This window comes from Phyllostomus discolor, chromosome 10 (genome assembly GCF_004126475.2).
Source record: "Phyllostomus discolor isolate MPI-MPIP mPhyDis1 chromosome 10, mPhyDis1.pri.v3, whole genome shotgun sequence".
NCBI classification, from domain to species: Eukaryota; Metazoa; Chordata; class Mammalia; order Chiroptera; family Phyllostomidae; genus Phyllostomus; species Phyllostomus discolor.
The window spans coordinates 87094095-87117757 of record NC_040912.2 but is presented as its reverse complement, the minus strand read 5'-3'; the positions used below and the strand labels follow the sequence as shown (position 1 = coordinate 87117757).

At 57.3% G+C, this 23663-nt stretch overlaps 1 protein-coding gene across 1 annotated transcript; it reads right to left on the bottom strand.

Annotated features, from left to right (window-relative positions):
- Positions 1-229: 229 nt before the first annotated feature.
- Positions 230-23281, bottom strand: ARHGEF5 (Rho guanine nucleotide exchange factor 5). Its single transcript, XM_028525755.2, has 15 exons — positions 23154-23281; positions 14017-17197; positions 13423-13480; positions 12946-13010; positions 12499-12752; positions 9574-9734; positions 9004-9156; positions 8583-8712; positions 8261-8335; positions 7815-7904; positions 6556-6713; positions 5758-5919; positions 3854-3924; positions 1920-2024; positions 230-966 (listed from the first exon to the last, which is right to left on the bottom strand). Exons 2-15 carry the CDS (start codon positions 17183-17185, stop codon positions 809-811), a joined length of 4809 nt encoding a protein of 1602 aa, XP_028381556.1. The 5' UTR covers positions 17186-17197; positions 23154-23281; the 3' UTR covers positions 230-808.
- Positions 23282-23663: the final 382 nt, after the last annotated feature.

Sequence of the window (23663 nt, the reverse complement as noted above, 5' to 3'; positions counted from 1 at the left end):
AGTTCGAGTAGGGTTTGCATTACTCATCAATTCCTCCTAATTTCTCACACAACCAGCCTCTCAGGCCATACTGAGCAGAGACACTGCCTAAAGTCTTGGGAGTCGTGAAGCAGGAGGTCACAGACACCATGACCTATGACAAGCACATGACCTAGGAGCCACCTTGGTCTTTCCGGCCCTGAATCAAACAGCCGGGAAGCCTCATGGGACCCCACATTCTGAACCTGGGTCTGAGGAGCAAACACTCGGAGTAGTGCCAAGTTTATTAGAGTGAGAGAGTACTGCCCTCACGCTGCCACCAGCAGAGCCCGCAGAGGCGTGCGCTGACCCCGGAGCGATGATTACGGAAAACCGTTAGGGCTGGAAGGTACCTTAGGGGCTGCCAGGTGGGCCCTCCCACCCGACGTGTTAATCCCCCTTAACCATCGCCCTCCAGTGGGCCGAGGTCAGGTCCTGTTGAACGTATGGCCACAAAGGACACTCTGGTCGGCTCTGAACCTGCTGCCTGGAGGCAGAGTGTCGGGTACTGTATGGTACAAGCAGTCGAATTCTTTGGCGAACGCCCCATTGGTCCCTTTTCCTATGAGCAAAGGTTCCCAGGGCCCAGTGCAAAGCCCCTCAAGATCCCCGACCAAGCACAAAGCACAAGCAAGGAGGTCCAGGAGCGGCGACCGGTAGCTGGATTTCGTGCTTGGGCTCTCAGAGGGTCTAGACCCCTGCAGGCAGGGGTCTGCTGCAGGGCGGTGGGGGCCAGCCCGCTCCAAAGACATCTCGTCCCGAGACTCGGAGGAGTCCTTCCCGAGGAGAGCTAGGTCTGCTGTTCCACCAGCTGTAGTTTGGCCGTCTTGACTCGGTGGGCTTCCTTCAGGTTCCGTGCGCGGACCTCCGGGTTGGAGATGAACTCCACCTGCTGCACGGGAAACCAGCCGCGCTCCCCGTCGGAGAGCCTCATGCCCTCCAGCCAGCCTGTGGGCACAGGGTGGTGGGAAGGGTTACCTGGGAAACGCTCACCGTCATATCCCCCCTGAACCCTCTTTCCAGAAGTATTTCTGTGTCCTGGCTGGTGTAGCTCGGTGGATTGAGCATGGGCTGCAAACCAAAGTGTTGCAGGTTCGATTCCCAGTCAGGGCACATGCCTGGGTTGCAGACCACGGCCCCCAGCAACCGCACATTGATGTCTCTCTCTCTCTCTCTCTTTCTCCCTCCCTTCCCTCTCTAAAAAGTGGATAAATAAAATCTTTAAAAAAAAAGAAAAGAAAAAAAGAAGCATTTCTGCATCGTCAGGCGGAGGGGACTGCAGAGCCCCAGAGCACGGGTCGCTCGGCCTCCCAGGTCACGCCCCCTGGCTGCCCCAGGTCAGGCAACGTCTACAGCTGCCCGCTCCTTCCTGTTCCTTCTCCACTCTCGTGCGCTGAACTGCGTCCCCCCAGAAATACATGTTGAAGTCCTAACCCCCAGCACCCCAGAGCGAGCCCTTATCTGGGAATAGGGCTGGGGCAGATGTCAACAGTAAAGCTAAGATGAGGTCATGCTGAGGTCATGGAGCAAAGCGGGCCATTAGTCCAATACACCTGGTACCCTTCCTTATAAAACGAGGGGAATCAGGGCACAAACACCCACAGACAGAAGACAGGGGTAGAGCCTGGAGTGAGACTGTCCCAAGCCAAGCAACACCGGGAGCTACGGCAGCTGGGAGTGGCAAGGAAGGACCCTTCCTAGAGGCTTTCGAGGGAGCACGACCCGGCCAACACTTTGATTTTGGACTTCGGGCCTCTGAAACCTCCAGAGAATACATGGCTATTGTTTTATGCCACCCGGTGTGTGGGACTTTGCCCCAGCAGCTGTAGGAGAAGAACACACCCACCCGCAGTGTCCCGCCCTCCAGCGCCAGCCTAGGCCCCGCGGGTTCTCCCTCTCACCATCGTTGCTCTGCTGGGTCACCATGACCACGTCCGCCTTCTCCAGGGCCAGCTCGTCGTTCTCCCGGGGTTTGTAGGCTCGCAGGCACTGCACTTGCGGGGAGTCTTGGAAGAGAAGAGCGGGAGGACGGGTTAGGAAAGGCACGGAGGAGGAATCAGAAGCAGGGGTAGGGGGGAGGCTGGGAGGATTTGGGGTCCGGCAAGGTCGAGCTTTTGAAAGTTACAGACCAAAGGGACCATTGGAAAAGTCTTCATTCTCTACCAGGGAACGAAAAGGTTGACCAGGAAATAGAAACACCAGAATTGAAATGAATCAAAAATTCTACCCTGGCTGGTGTAGCTCAGTGGATTGAGCGCGGGCTGGGAACCAAAGTGTCCCAGGTTCGATTCCCAGCCAGGGTACATTCCTGGGTTGCAGGCCATAACCCCCAGCAACCACACATTGATGTCTCTCTCTCTCTATGTCTCTCTCTCTCTCTCTCTCTCTCCCCCTCCCTCTCTAGAAATAAATAAATAAAATATTTTTTAAAAATTAAAAAAAAAAATTCTATCTCTCCAGGGAAGATGAGTTGAGAGATACGCTGTGAACACCTTCAGTGACTCATTATTACAGGTTCTCCCTACCCACTTCCCTCAGACACCTCCCCGACGCCACGGTCCTCCATGGGTTCTGAACCCCTTTGAAACTGATGGTCTTGGCCACGCCATGCACCCCGGATCTAACTGTTTCACATCTGTGTTCTGGGTCTGGGACGAGATTGTAAAATCTGAGTCTGGGACTCAGTCTCCACTCCCTTCCAGGTCCTCAGTGCGGACCTAGGAGACCCAGCAGGGCTCCGGGTCTGATCCAAGGCGGCAGCCGGTCCCCTTCAGCTTCCGTTTCCTCGTCTGTCCAGGACTCGGCTGATCAAGGGGACTTTTCAAGTTTCTGGATTTCCTATATTTCTTTATTTTTGTGAATCAGGGGGAATTCCTATGGTTTTGAAGCTCAAGATGAACAAGTCTCCAAGTACTCCTGGCCCCGAGCATTCAGTCTCCTGGGGGTTTATTGCTCCTTCCCTTCCCTTCCTGCACTAGCCCCCTCGGAGAGCGAACAGGACACTGCGTGCGTACCTGCCACACACAAGGTCACAGTGAAGGAGGACGAACTAACCGCCTGGCCTCCCGCCCCGAGCCCTACGGAGCTGGAGCCCAGCAGATGGCTCTCCCAGCGAGCCAGTTGACAGAACTCAACTCGGTTTACAGCCTGCTACTCCCACTTCCTTTTCCAGACTTCCTTGTATTTGTTTGTTCTTTTGAGTCACCAAAGGTCCAGCCTTCCTGTGAGTTCAGTTCCTTTTGGATATGGAGCAGGAAATCCTTGCTGGAGGACAACCGTGGGGCGCACAGGAGACCCATAAAGCCAGTCTTAGCGGGAATGCAGCCGCCTGCAGAACGCCTGTGCCCGTCTGCAGCTGCCTGTGAGTAACCTGGAAGCCCAGGGCAAGGGCACAGCCTCGGGCCCTTGTCACAGCAGGGCGCGTGCTCACCACAGAGGCACTGTCTCCGGGTCACAGCCCTACTCTCTCCCCCTACTTCCCTCAGGCCTCCAAGCAGGTGACATCCAGGCAAAACAACAACAACAAAACAAAACAATAGTAGGATAGACTTAAGGGGCCAAATATTTAAAAAGAGGAAAGTATTGCCCCAGGCAGGGATTATATTGGGCTGGGGGGGGGGGGATGAGGCACAGCTCTGGTGGTGGGCAGTTTTAAGCAGCTGCACGCATCCCCGCTGTTCAACCCCCTGTGGCCAGTCTTCCGCCCTGAAATTCTGGACGAAAGCAATTCACGGAAGCCTCCCCGAGTTGCCACCCAGCCCTAAACTCCTCCTCCCGACAGAGGCTCTGAGGCTCTGGCTGCTGCCGTTATCTCCTCCTCTTGACTCCCACTCACCACAACACTCCAGAAGGTCCAGCTCCTCTCCGGGCATGGCCAAGGCCGAGATCCATCGGAGCTTTTCACTTCTGAGGAAAGGAAACAGGGGCGCCCGCTTCAGTGGCAGCTCAGGGGGCGCAGGACAAGGGAGATGGCGGGGAATGAGCGCGACTGTGGGAAAGGCTTGTCTAGCTCACAAAGTTGTCTAGTCCATGGTATCTAGGACAACAGTCAATGCCCGGACAGAGTCTTGAACTTGAACTCTAATGTCTCCTCACCCTTTCTTTCCCTCTTCTCTTTCCAAGTTTATCTTGTTAGTCGCATCTCATATTTTTCACGTGGGGGCATAAAGTCAAGGTCAGTTGTAAACGGGTAGATTTTCCATTTGGGGAACTGTACCGAGCAAAATGTCCATCTCAGCTTAGATTCTCTCTGTCACCATGTAATTCCCAACATGCCTCTCTGCCCACCTCCCTTCTCTGAACGTCTCAGATAAAAAATCAGTCTGCAGCCCTAATTAGACCAGGGAGATAGACCTCCTTACTTTTCCTGTCGTGGGATATGATCCAAGCCTAACTTTGTAGTTTTCTAAAAGTCTTTGCATGACCTTGGCCTCAGCCTCCAAACACGCCAGAGTCCTTGAGAGCCGACCCTGTTGCTGTTCCAGGGGCACGGCCCAAAGCGCCAACCAAAGCCCATGGGCTGATCTGATCACGGGACGGAGGGGAAGTCTGAGCACAGGCTCTCACCCCGGCCCCGTAAGTAAAGACAAGCATTACCGACTCCACCCTGAAATGTCTTCCAAGGGGCAAAACTGAAGTGTTGGAAACGTGAGGATCCTCAGGCTATTATTAGGTGACATGTCAAACTTTTTAAAGAAAAGATTTCGTATATCTTTTATAACATCAATAATAGGTACAACCCTGGTCGGTGTAGCTCAGTTGGTTGGAGTGACATTCCGTACACCAAAGGTTGCAGGCTCGATCCCTGGTGGGGGTGCTTACAGGAGGCAACTGATTGATGTTTCTCTCTCACATCAATGTTTCTCTCTCAAATCAATCAAAAAAATATCCTCAGGTAAGGATTTAAAAAAAATAACAATAGGTACAATCTTGTAGCTGTTCATTGGCACTGTGCACAAGATTTTATAGGTATTATTTTTTAATATTCTCCAAAATATATGTATGTGTAAGTGCATTTTTTTCCAAGATTTTATTTATTTTTAGAGAGAGGGGAAGGAAGGGAGAAAGAGGGGGAGTGAAACATCAATGTGTGGTTGCCTCTCATGTGCCACCTACTAGGGACCTGGCCCGCAACCCATGCATGTGCCCTGACTGGGAATTGAACTAGCAACACTTTGGTTTGCAGGCCCATGCTTAATCCAGTGAGCTACACCAGCCTGGGTACTCTAAGTGCGTTTTTGATTGTTATTTAAAAGATGAGCACATCACAGTTCCCAGCGCTATGGGTTTCTGCTCAGCACAGGACTGGGCTGGAAGGTGGGGGCGAGCAAGCCCACGGCACCCAGTGCTCGTCTTAGTCACAGACGTGCCCCCCGGCCCTCGGCACTAAGCAATGTCTGGCTTTCACACATGCACGTTCACTCGTGGGTGTCAGCAATCCCGCTCTTTGGGGACTCCACGTCGGCCCATCTGCTTCCTGGTACCTCTCAGACTCTGTCCCTCCAGACTAAGGGGAGCACAGGAGACACCAAGCCTTGGTGGCGAGCATATACCCTCGCCCACCGCAGTCTCCCGGGGTTGCCCGTTAGCTCTAGGAGTCTGGGCCTCTCTGCAGATGCTGCCGGTCCAGAGCGGACTACACGCCGCTGTGGCTGTTTCCCGGTGCCACTTCCTTGCCAGGCTGCCCTGCCCCTGCACCCCCCTACCCCCCGCCAGCTCCTTTGTCCGGCCCCGCTTAACTGAGTCTCCGTGCTGAAGAGGAACTCGGACTGGGTGCCCTGGGTGTTGTGCAGCAGGAAGAGTCGGAAGAGGTTCTTGTGAGGCCCGTGCAGCTTCATCTCACACTTCTCCCCCCGGACGGCGGAGAAGGGCGCGTGGTCAAACACCAGGAAGCGGCTGCCCCTGCAGAACACCAGGCTTTTCAGCTGCGTCCTGCAGTTGTCATGCTGTGCCCTCCCTCACGGCTTTGGATCCCGAGCCCCTGGCCTCAGCATGGGCAGCCTGCAAATCCCCCCAGAAACCGGACAGTGGTGCTAACGTGCTCTCCAGATGGTAGCTCCAGAGGCCCCAGGGGTCCGTCACTAGCTTGGAAAACCACATATCTAGTCTCACAGACACTGCAACACTTTAAAAAGTTGCAGAGACAGAACCAATATAAACTTCCCAGGGCCCTTAGGACCACAGAGTTAGGCTCTGGAACTGGCTAAGCCTCTTCGGGCTGGCAGGCTGAGCCGAGCTAACTAAACCTCAGACTGACCCATCGAGAATGCGACAGCTGACTTGCTATGCTTTGCTCTGTGCCTGTAACGTGGTACTGGTCTTGCCGTGAGACCTTGTGACGTCTTTGGTGGGATTGCCTTTTTTGTTCTGGATGTTCTTCCTTTCTCTGCTGTGACCTGGACTCCGTGGGCCGGGCCATCGAGAGGGCTTCCTCTAGCAACACGACCCCTCTAGGTCCCTTCCCCCCCCCCCCCAGCTCCTGTTGCCTCTCCCATTTCCCCCCACCCCGTGCTCCTGCCTCCCGTTCCCGTCACTGACTCTCGGGGCCGGGACAGCAGCAGACAGTCATTGAACAGATGCAGGTGCACTGGCCGCGTGTTCGGTTTCCTTCGCAGCCCCGGGGAGACGCTGAACTCCAGGTCCGTCAGCTCGCCGCTCTTCACCAGCCAGCGTGACTGCGAAATGAGCGGGAATATCTGCAGGGCAGGGGAGGACGGAGTAGGGGGTGCAGCCTACTGGGCACGACAAGGCCAAGGCCGAGGCTTCCTCCCGGCCCTGCCCTCCCCACCCCGCCCCTTCCTCATAAGCTCTGCTGACCAGCATCTCTCCCGCACCTTCCCTCTTCCTCAGAGCCCATCCCCTTAGAGTCTGTTTCTCCGTGAACCGTCCAACTACAGCCATCTACTATGGCGCAGCTCCCCAGGCCACAGCTCAGGCAAGGGAAGGCGCCGGTGGCCCACCCCAGAGCAGTGACCACGTGAGAAAGCTCAGCCCCAGAAGCCTGAACTGAAGGAGACGGGAGAAGCCCGGTGAGGGCCCGCGATGAAAGGCGACAGGGAGCAGCAGTATGCATGTGTCCTAGGAGTGAAAAGACGTGGGCAGTTTTGACGTCGCCTGTTCTTTCTTTGATCATAAACAGACCCGGAGCAGCCGCTGGAACCAGATGTGGGAATGGGATTAAGGAGAACGAGGGGGATCTGCTTGGAGCTGGAATCTGGGTGGAGATAAGGGCAGAAACTATGATCGAGGTGTGGACCAGGGGTGTTCCCTCTCACGAGGAGATAAGAACGGCATCTGTTCTGAGCTGGAATTTAAGTGTGACGTGTGCATTGCAGCTTTGCATCGGCACGGGAGGCTCTGGCCCTGGATTTGAATCCAGCTTTACACCACTTTCGTTACACTAGATGGAGACGATAAAATACTCACTGGTTGAAGCATCAATATAGCTTTCATGAAGGCTCTCACCGATAAGTTCTCTCTCCTCTGCCCAGCCCCCAAATGCACACTCTGCCCCTCAGGTAACCCCTGTTCATCATTTCCTGCGTATCCTTCCGCGTTTCTCCCCGTGCGCACAAGCAAGAACGGGAACCGACTTGCACCCTCCGCTTTTCCACCGCAGCCAGGACACGCGGTGCTGCATCGCCCCTTTCTCACTTAACAAGGAATCACGGAGAATGGAGCAGGATAGAACAGCGGCGTGAAGACGTGAGGTTCAAGACGGGAGGGAACGGTGAGAGCGGGGGAGGGGGGCGCCCCGTGCTAGCAGAGGACCCGCAGTACGCTGAAGACGCACGCACCTTGCACTCGAACTCAATCCTCTGGCTCAGGTAGATGAGCTCCTCCGTGTGGCGCATCCTCTGGACGTTGCTGTTGCAGTCTCGGATCAGCTGCGCGCAGAGCGGGGCAAGGAGAGAGGGGGAGCTGCGTTAGAGGCTCTGACCTTTGAGCGGCCTGCGAGAAACCTGGAAATCAGCGGTTGGGACCACCGCAGTCTTTTCTCCCAGGCTGGAACTGCGTGAAGGCGGGTTCAAGTTCAAGGACTCTGTATATTTGGTGCCACATGACCGGCACTCCGCGTCCGAGTGGAAGGAGGATGGAACCTGGAGCCTGTGGCAGGGAGAGCCCTATGCTCCAGGCGGGAGAGGAGGCCATGGGGAAGGAGGGAGGGAGGTGTGGGGGGCAGTGAGGGGCCTGGGCAGGGGGAGCCTTCTCTTGCGAAGGGTGGTGGGGGAGGGCTGCCTACCTCCTCCAGGGCGTGGTGCGCCTTCGTGGCCTCTGCTTCCTCTGGGGAGCCGGGCTGCGTCCTCTTCAGAATGTTCTATGGGACAAACAGTAGACAGCAAGGGTGGCAAACAGGAAGAGGTGGTGGGGGTGGGCTAATGGGTGGGCTAACGGGGGAAGCAGGAGCAACATTTCAGTGGTAAGTTCACGCTGAGGGAGAAGGTGTAGGCCCAATTGGGGGGAGAGACTGCTTACATTGTCCTCGGGGTGGGGGACAGCGGCAGAAGAGAGGCCTGAAACCACCCGTCGGAGCTGAGGGCAGAGGGCCCGGGCGGGGTCCGTACCTGGAGCAGCAGTTTGAGGCGGGTGATGCGCTGGAAGGGCAGGATCAGAAAGGACTTGAGGGACAGGCGCTGGCAGACGGGGTCGCTCTCCAGCTTCTCCAGGACCTCTCGGAAACTGCTGTTCGTGTTCCTGCACAGACAGCGAGCCTCAGGTAAGGAGGGGGCGAGGAACACGGGGGACGCAGTGAAGGCACCCCACTGAATGTCTGTGGGTCGGGAAAGAATGGTGGGACCCCGGGTGCACAGGGCCCAGCTGGAATGGCTGAGGGCCTCCAGTCTGGAAGGCGGGTTGGAGCTGGACACCACAGGGCGGGGCCAAGAACATGTGCTCTGGCCATAGCACTCTGGATAGGGAGCCGGAGGTCTGGGTGCAAAGTCACCGCCGGGCCCACATGGGGGCTGAACGGGGTTCAGGTCTCACAGCAGATTTTGGAAGGTGCGTTCCTGGTAGGTCTGGTTGGTGACATAAGGCAGGTAGACCCGGCGGAAGTGGGAGGCATGGTTCAGGACCACATCGCACACGTGGAAGGTGAAGATGTTGCTCTCCAAGTTCTCCTCCAGGTCTGAAAGGAACCTGCGCAGTGTTCAAACAAGTCTCCTGAGACCGGCCGGCCCCAGGGAGCCACTGGCTGGCCCCTGCTCCACCTTGACCTTGTGACATCTCTGTGTTAGCCAACAGCTTCTATCGACTGCCCTTGGCCCTGCGCCCACACTGTGCTCAACTCTCTGGCCCCCATATTCCGTCTCTTGTTTGTTTGTTTGTTTGTTTGTAATATATTCTGGTTTTCTAATCTTCAGATGCTTCCCGAATCTCATCTCCAATGCACTGCATGCCCACAGGATGTCCAAAACGTCCTTCCTCCCAGGAGGCGTTTCTCATTCATTTGTCCATCTACCAAGGGATCTGCCCATCCATCACCCCCTCGTCTGCAGCGTAGGGGCGGAAGACAGCGAGCTGCACAAGCGCTACGTGGGAGAGGAGGGATCTTACGTGGAGCTGACGTCACGCACGTCCTGCAACCGAGAGAAGAGCCACTGGTGCTCCTGGTTGCTGAGGGTGGCCCGGAGCGGCCTTGAGAGCTGGAAGTGGTCCACAGCTATGTTCAGGCTGCGCAGGTACGAGGCCTCTGACACTATCAGCTCAAATTTGACCTAGGAGGTTGGAGAGGAGGAAGCTTCATTAGAAAGAGTGTTGAGTCCCTGGTGTGTGTTTTCAGGGTACGGTGACAAGCAAGACAGATCCTTGTGTCTCTCACGGTCACACCGAAAGCCAGCCTGATAGCGAGGGGGAGGGAGAGAGTGTGGAGGCCAAGGTGGGCACGTGTGCAAGCCCCCAGAGGTGTGAGAGAACGGGATGCTTTCAGGAAACTTAAGTGGCACATTGTTGGAAGCGTGCACTAAAGTGGTGGCAGGAGATGACGCTGCAGAGGCAAACAGAGCGGAGGTCTGGAGGTATGTACATAAGTTTGGACTCAAGACCATGGGGAAGCGAACGGAGGCTTTATATAGGGGGACAGCTTGGTCGTAAACCTATTCCTAAGCACAGTGTGGAGAAGAGATTAGGAGGGGCAGGGGAGCCACGGTAGGAAGTGGATCACATGTAAGACAAAGGGCTGAACAGCCGTGTGGATGGGGAGAGGCGGCCAGTTTCATGATTACTTGGGGGGGGGGCGGGACACAGGGGAGGACTTGGTTATCTGTTAGAAAAGGGGTCGAAAAGAGCAAGAAGAGTCGCCGCTAATGCCCATGTTTTTGAGTTGGGCAACTGGGTGAATGATAGAGTCACTTCCCGAGCCAGAGAACTCTGAAAGAGGACCAAATTCAGGGGACGAAGGCGGTTTGGGGTTGGAGGAGAAGTGGAAGGAAGCAGGAGTTTTGAGAACGAGACGGCGCTGCCGTGGTTTGATGGAAATCGTCTAGCACTTGAGGGTGCAATGACCCACAACCCTGCCCCCCGCCAGCTGGGCTGGTCATGCCCTTGCCCAAGCACTCAGCTTCAAGACAGATGCGTGGATAGAACAGAGAAAGAAGGCAGGTGCACATGGGGGTTGACCTGGAGAACCAACGACACAGCCGTACGGCCACAACGAACCCGGACACAGGAGGCTCACTCACGCCCCAGCCCCAGCCTTCCCACTCTGTGACTCTGGGTGGCTCACTGATGCTCCCCAAACCCATTTCCTCATTTCGTGCAGCGAACGTGACCCCTGCCTCCCAAAGATGCAGCGTCAGCCCAAGGCAATGGGGCTGGGAAAGCATATCGGAGACCCCAGCAGCGTTCTCTGATGAGACACGTGTGCTCCCGGGCGCAGGGGCTCGATTTCTCGGGACGTGAGCCTGGGCTGGCCCGAAGCCCCGGCGGACTCATGAGTGAGCTGGAGATGCTGAAGGAAAGTGGGGTTCATACCATCTCCCCACCGCTGGGCCCACAGGTCTGCGGCAGAGCAGGGGTTTTTCTAAACATGCTCCACATGATTTAAAAGTTGAGGTCAAGCCCTGGCTGGCGTAGCTCAGTGGATTGAGCGCGGGCTGGGAACTAAAGTGTCCCAGGTTCGATTCCCAGCCAGGGTACATTCCTGGGTTGCAGGCCATAACCCCCAGCAACCGCACATTGATGTTTCTCTCTCTCCCCCCCCCCCCCCGCTTCCCTCTCTAAAAGTAAATAAATTAATTAAATCTTTAAAAAAAAAGTTGAGGTCAGAATGGGGTCCCCACGTCTGAGCTTCAAAAAGCCTAAAACTTACACCTGTCTGTTTGACCTGGTAGAGGCATGGTTAACCCACAAGTCCCTCGGGCCAAATCTGTGTCCTTCCCAGCTGTGAAGGGGAGAGAATGGCACTAATACTTATCAAACCCAGCTCCACACACGAAGTTAACAGCTAGATATGTGTTACTTCATTCAAGCCGCATGGCAACCCTGAACGGTAGGTATTCATTATCCTCAATGCTTGGGTGAGGAAACTCAAGGTTAATACACCTGGCCTAAGTTTACACAGCCAGTAAACGGAGAGGCCAGGCCTCAAACCCAGGTCGGCCCGACTGGCAGTTAAAGTAGTAAACATTCTTTGGAGGATGACTATGTATTAGAAACTTATCTTTTTTTTTTTTCTAAATTCTCCTAGTACCTCTTTGCAACGCAGTTTTACAAATGGGGAAACAGAAGCTCAGAAAGGGCACGTAATGTGGCCAGAGTGAAAGAGCTAGCGGATAGAAGAGTGGGCTGCCAGGTCATTCCCATTCCGTCTAGAACCTAAGCACTTCCACATTATTCCACGACGCCTTTCCACAGTGCCGTACGGTCTTCCCGGGAAGACGGGTTTATCCCATCGCTCAGACCGATCGTCGGAGAAGCTCTCCATGCAGAACCTAGGAATGGCAATAACTTAACCTCAGACGCGCAGCCTTGACCACAGTCTTGCTTTTGGGAGTCAAGACCGAGCAGAGACTGATGGGCATTCCAAAGCCTGTACGGGTCCGGTGGACCGCAGGACAGGAGCGAGGGGCACTCAGTCGTCAGGGGGCCTGACAAACAGCTGCTGGACGTGCCTCGGTTAAAGGGGAACCCTTTCGTGGGGGCTGAAGCCCTGGTTGAAGAGGCAAATTTTAGTCTCGCCTGAAACAGTAGTGGTGGGATTAATTCCTCACTGCCCCCACCAAGGTCAGAGGCGTGGACCCCTGGTGTGAGTCGGAACCAGTAACAGGTAGCAGCAGATGGCCCTCGGCTTGAGGAAGTGGAGAGGCAGGATGGTGGTGACCTTCAGAGAGCAGTCTGAGTCCCTCTGAGATGGCACACACGAGCGTGTGCCCATGGTGGCGGTTGGTGCTCAGCAGGAGATCAGGATGTGACAAATGAGATGCTTTCCCTCCCATTCCCTTCCCTCCTGCCCCTCCCTACCCCCCCTCCCCTGCCGGGTACCTCTTGCAGCTTTTGGTCCTCGTGGGTCATGGAGAGCAGCATGGTGCTGTTGCGCACCACAGGGATCTCCTGCCACAGGGAGCTCCTGGAGGCCATGGACAGGCGCTGCAGGTACGACTCTGAGGCCGCCAGCACCTTCCGGGGCTGCCGTGGGGAGGCGAGCCCAGAGGCCTCTGCCAGGCCGTCCAGCCGCTGCTGGCTCTGAATCTCCTTGTTCAGAACCACATCGCTGTACTCCTGGTACAGCAGCTGGGCTGGGGGGTGAAGAAGGGTGGGAGAGGGGGAGGGGGAGGGAGTGGGGCATTCAGGCACAGAGACAGACGGAAGCCACCAGACTGCTTCCGGCTGTCCTGGCACCTTCCTCTCCCCCATGGTGACAGCCGGGAACCCCCTCCAGTCCCGGGCAGGAACCCACGAGCATCCACGGGTCTGTTTCAAGGTACTCACAGGAGTTGATGAGCTTCGAGCAGCGTCGTGAGAAGCCTCCCATCATCTCCTTTGGCTTCTTCTCCCTGTGGAGCAAGGAAGGGCTCTGGGGTGCCTGCTGGCCACTGGACACAGAGAGGTCTTGGAGCCTGTGGATGAGGTCGTCTCTGACCTCTGGGACCTGTGCTGGGATGGCAGGGCCAAGGCCCCCGGGGAGGTGAGCTATAGCCCAACCCACTTTGGGGTAGTCCGGAGCTTTTTCGGATGTCATGTTGCTCTTGGACGGGGGGGAGGGGGGGGCTAGTTCATGGCTGAAGGGCTTAGGAGAATGGAAAATTAGGACTCAGGTAGATCAAGGGTCTCCCTACCCCGGAATCCTGGGGTCTTTCTCTTCCCCCTGGAAGAGACAGGGTCTCAGAACCCTTGTCAGCTAAGAGAAATCGCAGAACCCTAAGAAAAGGGAGAAGAAGTGAGCCTGTGGGGGAGAGAGTGACTCACCGAAAAACGATGGTGTCCGAAGAGCCGAAGGACCTTTCCGTGGCTGGGCCTCTTGTATCTGAAAATGGGAACGGGTGGAGTGACTGAGGTCTCAGAGGGACACTCAGAGACAGCTGAAGAAGGCGAGAGCTGGCGTGGGAGACGGAGGCATGGGGGGACGGGGACAACAGGGCTCCAGTGGAACCTGTGATGGAGTGGAGTGCCAGAGCAGAAAGCATTGGAGGACATTAGGGCCAGGTACGGACACACCGTAAGCTGGACAACTAGAGGGTGTCTCCTCTACTGCGAGCAGGACACCACGCAGGTGTTGGGAGCTGGGAAGTGGGGAGTGCCGGGGGCGGGGGGCAGTGTCCAGACACCCTTAGGGACAGATACACGACACAAGAACACTGTGGTGGCGTGGCAGACAGAGATGGAGGGGAAGGAGGAGCAAGGGCGTCGGTGAGCTCAGAGAGGCTTTCAGAGGCTTCCCTGTGTTGGGGTTGGACACACGGGTGAGTGAAGCCAGCGAGGGGACAGGAGGAGCCCTGGGCCCAGAAGCTGGACGCGGTAAGAGCTTCGGAAAGCCTGGCCTGATGAGGGTACCCTGCTTACCTGGAGCGCCCTCGGGTAAGATGGACGGCCTGCGCAGGCCCTGCCGATGCCAGACCTTGGGCTTATTCGAGGCCTCAGCAGAGGCCTCGGTCTGTCCGCCGCTGCCCTGTGGCGGTCTCCCCGGGTCCCCCCTGTGGGGCCAGCTGGACGCCTTCTCCAGGTGGGGGTGGCCAGCTTTTTCAGGCTGCCTCACTTGACCTAGATCCGACCCCCTCAGGCCGTTGGTTCCTTCCTGAGGGGCCACTCTTCTCAGAGAGCCTCTGGTGGGGGCCTCTGCCCCTCCTGAGAGCCCCGGCTCAGAGGCGGGCCCCTGGACCCCCAGGGTCCAGGGCGTGGTTGGGGAAGAGGGACTCAGAAGGCCCGTCACGTTGCTGAAAGCCATGCCGGGGGACACTTCCCTCTTACTCCTGCTGGCGGGAGCTGATGAGTCTGTCGACCGGCCCATGGCTGGTGGCCAGGAGGTCCGTCCAGCACCGTGGGGGCCGGCGACTGTCCACTCTTGACCGACGGGCCTCGGCTTGGCTTGGCCCCCTGAATTCATGAGTGCTTCCTGGGCGCTCTTGGTCCGGCCCCGGGACTTCGGGGGCAGCGGGGGTGGATCGGAGAGAGGCTCTGCGACGGGGGCAGGGCGAGGGGGCCGGTAGACCCTCGGGCTGTTATCAGAAGGGAGAGAATGGCGGGACTGGAACGAGTCAGGGGTTGGGGGCAATGGCTTGTTGTATCTCGGCCTCGAGGAGAAAGAGGTCTGAGTCGGGGGGGCCTGGTCTGGGGTAGAGGGCAGCGGCCGGTACTGCCTTGCCACAGGGGGGTCAGGGACTTCGGGCAGTGGGCCTTTGCGGGGAACACGCGGCCCCGGACTTGGGGCCGACGGAGGAGAGCAGCTGCACTGCCTCAGTGTGGGGACCCCCCCACCGCGGGGGCCGTCTGTCTCCACCGTGGGGGAGCGGACGTGCCGCTTCTCGGGGAGAGCTGGGGGTGGGGGCTCGTGGAGCCCCACACCTACAAAGGCCAGAGGGGGCGAAGAGCCGTAGGCAGGGGACCCTGGGGCAAAGGCTGCGGCATGGGGGGAGCCCCACGGCTGGCGGCTGCGGGGACTGCCGGGCCTGTCTGGACTGGAGGTGAATTCTCGCGGGTCCTGCCCCAGAGCAGACAAGGAACTGGGGCTTTCTGGAATAACCCTGCAGTGCCAACTGCTCTTCCTGTCCCTTCTCGAGATCACAGAGCCAAAGATGGCAGGCTTGGGGGGCCTCTGGGGCAGCTCTGAGTGCGAGAAGGAGAGGGAGATTCCCTCCAGGTCCGGGGTCAGCTGGGTCCTCTGGAAGCCCGGGAAGGAGTTGCTCCTCAGGTGCGGGAAGGCCCCTGGGAAGCTGGCCCGGGGGCTCTGGGGGCTGGCGCGGTCGGAGCTGCCGCACGGGTCCACCGTGGCCCCTGCGGACGGGGAGCCCAGGAGGGCGGCTGGGAGAATCTGGGGAGCCCCGCTGGGCGACGGGCTGCTAATCGAGGAGGCTCTGGAAGTTCCTGGAGAACACGAAGCACAAGAGGCCTTCTTCCTGGGGATGGCGATGGGGGGGCTGGCGGATGCGGAGGCAGCGGTGCTGGGGGAGATGGCCACAGGCGTGACAGGCGCCGAGTCGGGTGTCCTCGGAGGAGTGTCAGGCGTGCTGTCAGAGGCCACCTCAGCGGCCCTGCTGGGTGCTGCCCTGGGCCCCAGCTCGGTTCCCTCTGGCTGGCTGTCCTGAGCGGCTGCTTCTTGGCCAGGTGACCCCGCAGTGGGAAAGGAGCTACGTGAAGAAATGGGCTGACGGGGACATCCCATGGGCGCCAGTGCAGGAGTCAGAGCTACGGGAGGCGGTCGCTCAGCCGGAGGCTCTGTCTGAGTCCCGGGAACCCTGGGTGTGGCTTGGCAGGCGTCTGGAAGCGGGTCACCAGGGGGGGAAGAGGACTCAGGGGCTGCCAGAGCCAGGGCGGGGGGCCCGTCCGGCTCCTCTCCCTCTTCCGTGCTCCTCTCTGCCTCCTCTCCCCACAGCGCAGCCCCATCCCAGTCTTCCAACTCCTCCTCCTCCTCCTCTTCACCTTCCTCCTCCACCCCTTCCTCCTCCTCCTCTTCCTCCAGCATCAGCTCCCCTGGCAGACCCCGATGCCCTTGCCGTCCAGGTACATGCACTGATCTCCCCCCTGAGCTTTGATCCTCCTGGCCCTGAGCATCCACCCTCCCCTCTTCTGGGCCCCTGAGCTCCCTCTTTCTCTGTCCGCCCACCTCTAGGTCTTCCTGGCCCCGAGTGCGCCCCGGCCACTCATCACAGTGCAGACCCCCCGATTCTGCCTTAAGCCCCTCCCTTTCCCCTTGTTTCGAAGGCATGGCGTCACCTTGCATCTGCTCCTGTTTTTGCCTCTGTCTTCCCTCCACACCATTCACCTGCTCCCCCACCTGTTCCTGCTCCCCAGGAAGCCCGACAGAGCACACAGCTTCCCGAAGAGGCTCCCCCTCTCGACACCCCACCTGCTCTTGTCCCTGCTCCTCTGGCCCCTCAGGCCCCTGCAGCTCCTTCCCCTGCCTGACGGTCCCACCCCGGGAGCCCGGCAGCAGGCTGCTCTCTGCAGGGCGCTCTTCACGGGAAGGCGGACCCACGGCCTGAGCAGGGCCATGTGGGGAAGTCTCCTCATCCGCCTCTGCGTGTCCAGTCCCCAGCGTCAAAGCGGGGAGCTCGGGTGTCGACTCCTCCTCCAACGTGCCACTCAGTTCGCTGGGTACCGGGACCTTGGGCAGATGCTGCCCCCCGCCAGGGCCGGCCCGGCCCTCCAGGGGAGCTGCAGTCCTTGGCTGGCTGGCTGCCGGGCTCTGGGGCACTGCCTCCTGGCACTCCGGAGTGGCCCCGGCCTCAGCCGCAAGGTTTTCCTGGCTGGTTCCCACATCCGCGGGGCCTTCCTTGGGGTAGCAGGTCACACTATGCGTCCCGCAGTCAGTCACATCTCTTGCATCCTCCTGCTGGGTCTCCGCGAGTCGGTGCCCCTCTGCCCACTTCCGGGACGGCTCCTGGCCTTCCTGAGCGTCGGGCCCCAGGGCGGGGGTCTGGCCGGTTCTCATGAGAGCTCCAGGGGTGATGGTGAAATCCGCTGCGTCAGGGGTGGGAGCTGATGCTCCCCCGTGTCGGGGCTCCTCAGCCTCCATTGGGGCTGAACCCTAAAGAGGAACAACAGACAAGGTTTCACCGCCTCTGCTGCCCTCGCCAGTCAGAGGGGCAGACCGGGGGGAGCAAGAGTGGGTACCACATCCTGGGCTCCACAGAGAGTCATCCTTGGAGACAAAAGCTACTCAATAAGCAAAATAAGCAAAAACGTGTCATTTAGCCGTGGCCGGCATGGCTCAGTGAGCTGAGCACTGGCCGGCAAAGGCCTCTGGTTGATTCCCCGTCGGGGCACATGCCCGAGCTGCAGACCAGGCCCTGGTCGGGGCACATGCAACTGATCAATGATTTTCTCACACACTGATGTTCATCGTCTTCTTCTCTTTGTCTCTCCCTGCCCCTCTCTCTAAAAATAAATGAAATCCTAAAAAAAAAAAAACCACTTATCATGTATTTGTCCATTTCATAAATATTTAGCAAGTGACCCTTTCATGTGCAGGGCATTCAGCAGCAACCACAACAATGTCCCGCAGCCTGCAGCAGCCTGGGGGTGGGACACAGGTGAGAAGTGATTACATCAGGGATGTAACAGTCCGGTTGTCAGAGATCCAGGCGCTCCAGTGGCCGTCACTGTCTAGATGGAATTATGTCTCATTGTGTCTCCTTGTCTACCCTCTGGACACCACAAGTGACTCAGTCCTCCTTAACTCCCGGGCACTGGGAGCGACACACCCCAGGTCTAATAGCCCAAGAAGCCGTGTTGGAGGGGGATCTTCCTCCTCCTCTGCCCACGGGATTAACACAGGTGTGGTCATCAGAGCCCACGTCGGAGACCAAGTGCTGCGTGCGCACCTTTACCCGGGGTCTGGGTCGCGCCCCGCCTGTCTCCCATGGTGTCTAGCACAGCCGTGTGCCCAGTGAGCAATTTCGTTTTCAATTGCAGAGGCAGCTGCTGGAACGTGGAATGGCTGACTAGATGAGACCCTCAGTGGGCACAGGGGCTGCCTGTTTCAAGTAGGTCAGTAAAACTGGTGCCCTCATCATCTCCCTCTCCCCTTCTCTCTAACAACCTGGTGCACTTTTCTAGTTGCTTCTCAAAATTTTGAACTTCCTGCCCTGGTTCTCACCTCCAGCAAATACTTCGCAAGGAATTGAGAAACCGAAGGAGAGGAATTGCTTCAGTGTCTTGTATTCAGAGTGACGGACATTGCGTTCTTTCCATCTTTCTCCCTCTGATGGTATAGGGGTCCCTCCCCGTTTTGCCCTGTCCCCTTTAGCCGTCCTGCTAATGGGTGATCATCCCATGGGCGATCTGTCTCTCACCTTCACCTGTTAGAACTGTCCCACCAGCATTTCGGCGCGCTCATGCCCTCCTCGTTTTTCTAACCTGTAAAAGGTGTTGTTCACCCCTGGGGCCTTCAGAGCCCCGCACCTTGCCACACAGCATTGGCTCTCAGGCCCCTCAGCTCGCTTGCCTGTCTGCTGGAGGCCTTCCCACGTGCGGCCGCTCTGCCTGGAACCCTCTTTACGTTCCTCACACTCACTGCACTTGTAGTTACACATTTAATGTCTATTTTGGGGCCCAGACCGTGAGCTTTATGAGGGCACAAGCACTGCGATACTGACCCCTACATGAATGCATGAAGGAAGGGAGGAAGCAGAGTTAAGAGAGTGTTGCTCGATTTCCAGTTCTGCCTTTTCTGTATCTTGCTGATTCTAAAACACTTGTGAAAATCATTTCATTTACTTGAACATCCATTTTCTTATCTTAATAAAGAGGATAAAATGCTTCCTTTGCAAGGAGTTCTAATAAAGATTAAGTAAGATAGTGTGCAAAGCGCATCGTTACATTTAAGGGCCATAGAAATGTTAGGGATTGTAATTATTGTTGATGAGAGAGAAAGGGTAAGAGAGAACTCCAGGACTTATGAGCTGAAAGGACCTTGAGAGACAGACAGAAACTTAGCTGAAGCTACAGATGAGGAAACTGAAGGCCTGAGAATCTAGACACTCGGATTTGCTAAGCAAATGGCACAGGCGAACTCAGACCGAGGTCTTCTGACAAGTCAACACTCAGCAACCAGAAGTTCAGGTGTGAGAAAGCTGGAAGGTCACCAACCTCCAGAAGACCTCTGGTGCCTGTGGGACCCACTGCTGCACCTGGCCCTGCACCTTCCCACCTGGTCTAGGCTTGATGTGGAGGCCTGCCGCCCAAAATGCCTGCTGTCTTGCTGAGGTACTACACGTGAGCACATGCTTGTACAAGCGCACGTGCTTGCATGAGCACACATCCACACATATGTACGTGAGTGTGTGCGTGTGTGTGTGTGAGCACACGATGAGCCAACCTTGCAGTTTCTACACAATAGAGACTGACACAACCATATAAGCAGGTCCCTAGACACCCTGCAGATGTGACAAGTAAGTGACAAGTTCCTGGCCACCCTATAGGTACAGATACCATCTATATGGGGCAAAAAGCCACTGTGTCTAAAGTAAGCATACTTATGTAGAAGGGCTGTTAGCTCTAGCTGGTGTGACTCAGTGGACTGAGTGTCAGCCTGTGAACCACAGGGTCACTGGATCAATTCCCAGTCAGGGCACACGCCTGGGTTGCAGGACAGGTCCCCAGTAGGGGGCGTGCGAGAGGCAACCACGCACTGATGTTTCCCTCCCTCTCTTTCTCCCTTCCCCTCTCTCTAAAAATAAATAAATAAAATCTTTAGAAAAAAGAGGGGGGCTTTTGTACCCTTTTCCAGTGAATTGACACAGTGCAAGGCTTGTTCCCTATCTAGCCCAAAGGACAAAATACCATAATCACTATAGAGGACACTGTGACGTGACCCTATTTTTCTCAACCACACGTTAAATAACAGACTTGCTCAACGTAAACACTTTGTGATTCTTGGTTCATACCTGCCTAAGGAGACAGCGTAACTAAACCTGAAGTCCCCCGCCCCACTGTCCTGGCCCTACACCAATATACGCTGCCATGTCCTCAAAACAAGCGGTCTCTGAACATCTGAGCGTGTTTCTGCTACATGTGCACGCACCACGTGCTGGTGGACATCTCCAGTTCCATTCTAGTGACACAACGCACGCCTGCCTCCCGCTGACACTATTTCTGACACTGTCTGTATCCGTTTGGAAATACTGGAGATCACCGACTCAGCCATCATCCCTTATACTTGACCCTGCCCTATTACAATCCTATTGCATTCAGGCACTGCAAACCTAGAACATGGCAAAGCTAAAGGAAATCTGTAAAGCCTGGCTGACTCACACAAAAACATCAGGAGAGAGTTCTTGCACTGCCCATTGTATTAGAGTGGCCTCCTCACCCCCTTGTCCCCTGGGGGGCGAGTATCAGTAACTGAGCACAGGCAAAGACCGAGTATGGCAGCTGCTGACCCTGTCCATGTGTGACTTCTTTCAAGACAAAGCTGCAAGTCACCCCATTCACACAGTGTATGACACAGCTCAGTATCCCCCTTGGTGTCCCTAACACCCCGGCTTTTGTCCATTTCTAGCCCGCAGACATAACACTGTATTTCAGAGACAGCCCCCTGCCCCCACCTCCACCACACTGCTGCTTCTCCTTCTCCTTCGGGCCCACGCCGACCACCGCTGTGCGTAACTCTGAGGACCAGGCTCCCTGGATTTTCTAGCAGTGGCAGTTTCCAATATTCTGAGCTATGCCACAAGTCACTGAAATACCCGAGATCACAGCACCTCTGCATTCACACTACATCGTCTAGACTGCTGTTGACCTTAGGAAAGCACCCCCAAATCAGAAGATAGGTCCTCATTCTCATGTAGAACATGAGACTCCACACGGATGGATGTCTTTATTTATTTATTTTTAGAGAGGGAAGGGAGGGAGATAGAGAGAGAGAGAGAAACATCAATGTGCGGTTGCTGGGGCTTATGGCCTGCAACCCGGGCATGTACCCTGGCTGGGAATCGAACCTAGGACACTTTGGTTTGCAGCCCATGCTCAATCCACTGAGCTACGCCAGCCAGGGCTGGATGTCTTTATTCAGTGCTGACATTATTGGCCCCAATGCTGCAAAGAGGTTGAAATAAGAGCTATACACACACTACAAAGATATAAAGAGTCACTGCAAAACCCTGTGTCCCATTCACTTTAGGGAAGCCTCACTGCCCCAGGGAAACTGTCATAACCCTCTCATCTAGTTCCCAGAGTCTGAAAATGCCGCGGCGTCCCCTGCCCCATAGGCCTGATGGGCACCTATGCAACGGTACTTGTGGCATGCGGACACGTGCCTCACAAGCCCACTGTGGCCCCACTGCCATCCGCACAGATAACGTGAGTGACCTCTCCATGTCCTCAGCACAGCCCCTGAGGGTGACTTTGCTCTGGCCCACCTGTGGACACTAGAAGTGACCGGCTCCTGTCCACTCCACAGACATGGTGAGTGACTGACCCCTGACTCCACCTGTTTGGCCCACACCACTGACACTTGAGTAACACAGCTCTTGTTCGACCCATGACCCTGTGCGTGGCCCATTCTTGTCCACACCACAGTGACTAACCACTCCAGACACCACAAATGACACCTTTGCGTCTCTTCCACAGACGCCGTGTTGATGCGGCCACAGACAACCTCAGACAGACCGCACCGTGGGCAGCCATCCACCCCAGGGACCCCTAACGCCTGAACACTCTGGACTGTGTTTAGACACACTGCGGTCTCCTCACAGGAGGGGTTCCTTTGCACACCTCCTGACCCCTTTCCCTTCCCTACCAGGATAATGACATACATGCCTCCTGCCAGACAGTCTCACTCAAAATTGACACCCACATCCTTCCTCTGCCCAGCCCCACCCTCCCAAGAGCCCCCTCGGTAGGCATGGCTTCAGTTTCAGGCCCACGGACTGGTCAGGAACGGCCCTCATTTTGCTAGGACCTACCCAGGCCAGGAGCTTCTTCGCACGCCGGGTATGGAGAAAATAGGAAGTCTGGGGAAGAGGCCACATCCTGAGCCTTTTCTCAAGGAGGAGCCGGGGCTTCTGGAGTAGGCCGAGGACACAGGGCCTTCCTTGGAAGGCCGCGGAGGGAGCGAAAGAGGGAAGAAGCTAGAAAAGAAAAGCCACTCTCTCTCCCTAGTCTATTTGACACACCCCTCTCCCTTAATCTGACGGCAAGTCCTGGCCAGAGTTCACTTCTTGTAGACGGGAGGGCGAATCAGTCTGGGGAATCCGAGATCCAGGAAGGGACCGAGGTCTGAAAGCTCAGGGGCCTCAGGGCTGGCTCTCCGAGGGGGCCGTCTTGCTGGGAGGCGATTTTAAATGATGCTCAGAACTAGAGCCCCCCCCCCCACTCCTAACTCTAAACAGCTCCCTTCCCGCCTCCCCAAGTTCCCAATACAATATTATGATGGACCAGGAGCTTTGGAATTACTCCCCGGATATGGGGAATCAGGGGAGCAGGACAGGACTCACTTTACAGGTGAAACCCCCGGGGGCCAGCAGGGCAGAGGTAAGCACTTAGAGAGACACGGTGTGCGAAGAAGCCCTAGGAAGGAAGGTAAGTGAAGGAAGGCCCAGGCCTAGTTAGGAGAAAGGAGACAATGAAACACTACAGGTGGGGAACCCGTCCACAGAAGGAGTCTCACTCAGTGATTCCTCATTATAGGGGTTAGCTTTCTGGGGACCCAGCCCTGGGAGAGCTTTATTACTGGCCTGGGGATCATCTGGGGGCAGGGTGCCCGTGTCCAAGGCGGGACTAGGCCGGAAGCGAGTATTTCAGGCGAGAGCATTTCCTCCAGCTTCCCTCCTCTTCCTGACCAGGATACTCGGCCCCACGCCCCGCACTCTGCCCATCTGCCCAGCCCCCCCATTTCCGGAGCCTGCGCCCCGGGGACCCGGCGGGGCCGGCCCCAGGGCGAAGGCCTAGCTTCCCGGTCCTTGGCGTCCTTCCCTCTCCTCCGCCCGGGCGCTACAGCCGCCCGCCCGGGGCCAGGAGCTGCGAGGGAGGAGGGCACCCACCTGGGCAATGTCACATGCTGTCCCGCACAAGGGTCCCTCCAGGTCCCGGGCGCCGGCCGGCCGTCCCTAGCGCAGGCCCCGGCTGCCTCGGCCGCCCCACCCGCGCCCGAGCCCGCCCCTCCCCGCCCGGCCGCGAGGGAGGGACCTGGTTCTCCTACAAGTTTCAGGTGAGGAAACCAGGGACACACCTTCCAGGGGGAGGGGCAGGGCCCGTCGGCGCCGCGGCCCCATTGGCGTGCACGGAGCGCCCGAGGGCAGCCCGGGTGGGCGCACGGGGCAGGCGGCCGGGGCAGGGGACAGCGGCCGGCAGGAGTGACCAGAGGAGGAGGGACGAAGAGGGGAGCGGGGGTGGGGGCGCTCCTGTGCACCTCAACATCTCTGAACTCTGCCTGGGTGCCTCTTCCCCCTTGTGCTTCTCCAGGTCTTCACCTGAGCCTGACTCGGGGACGCGGTGGTCTGCCTCCCGCGGGCGGGCGGGTCTGAGCGTCCGAGCTTCTGCGTGTTGGCGCG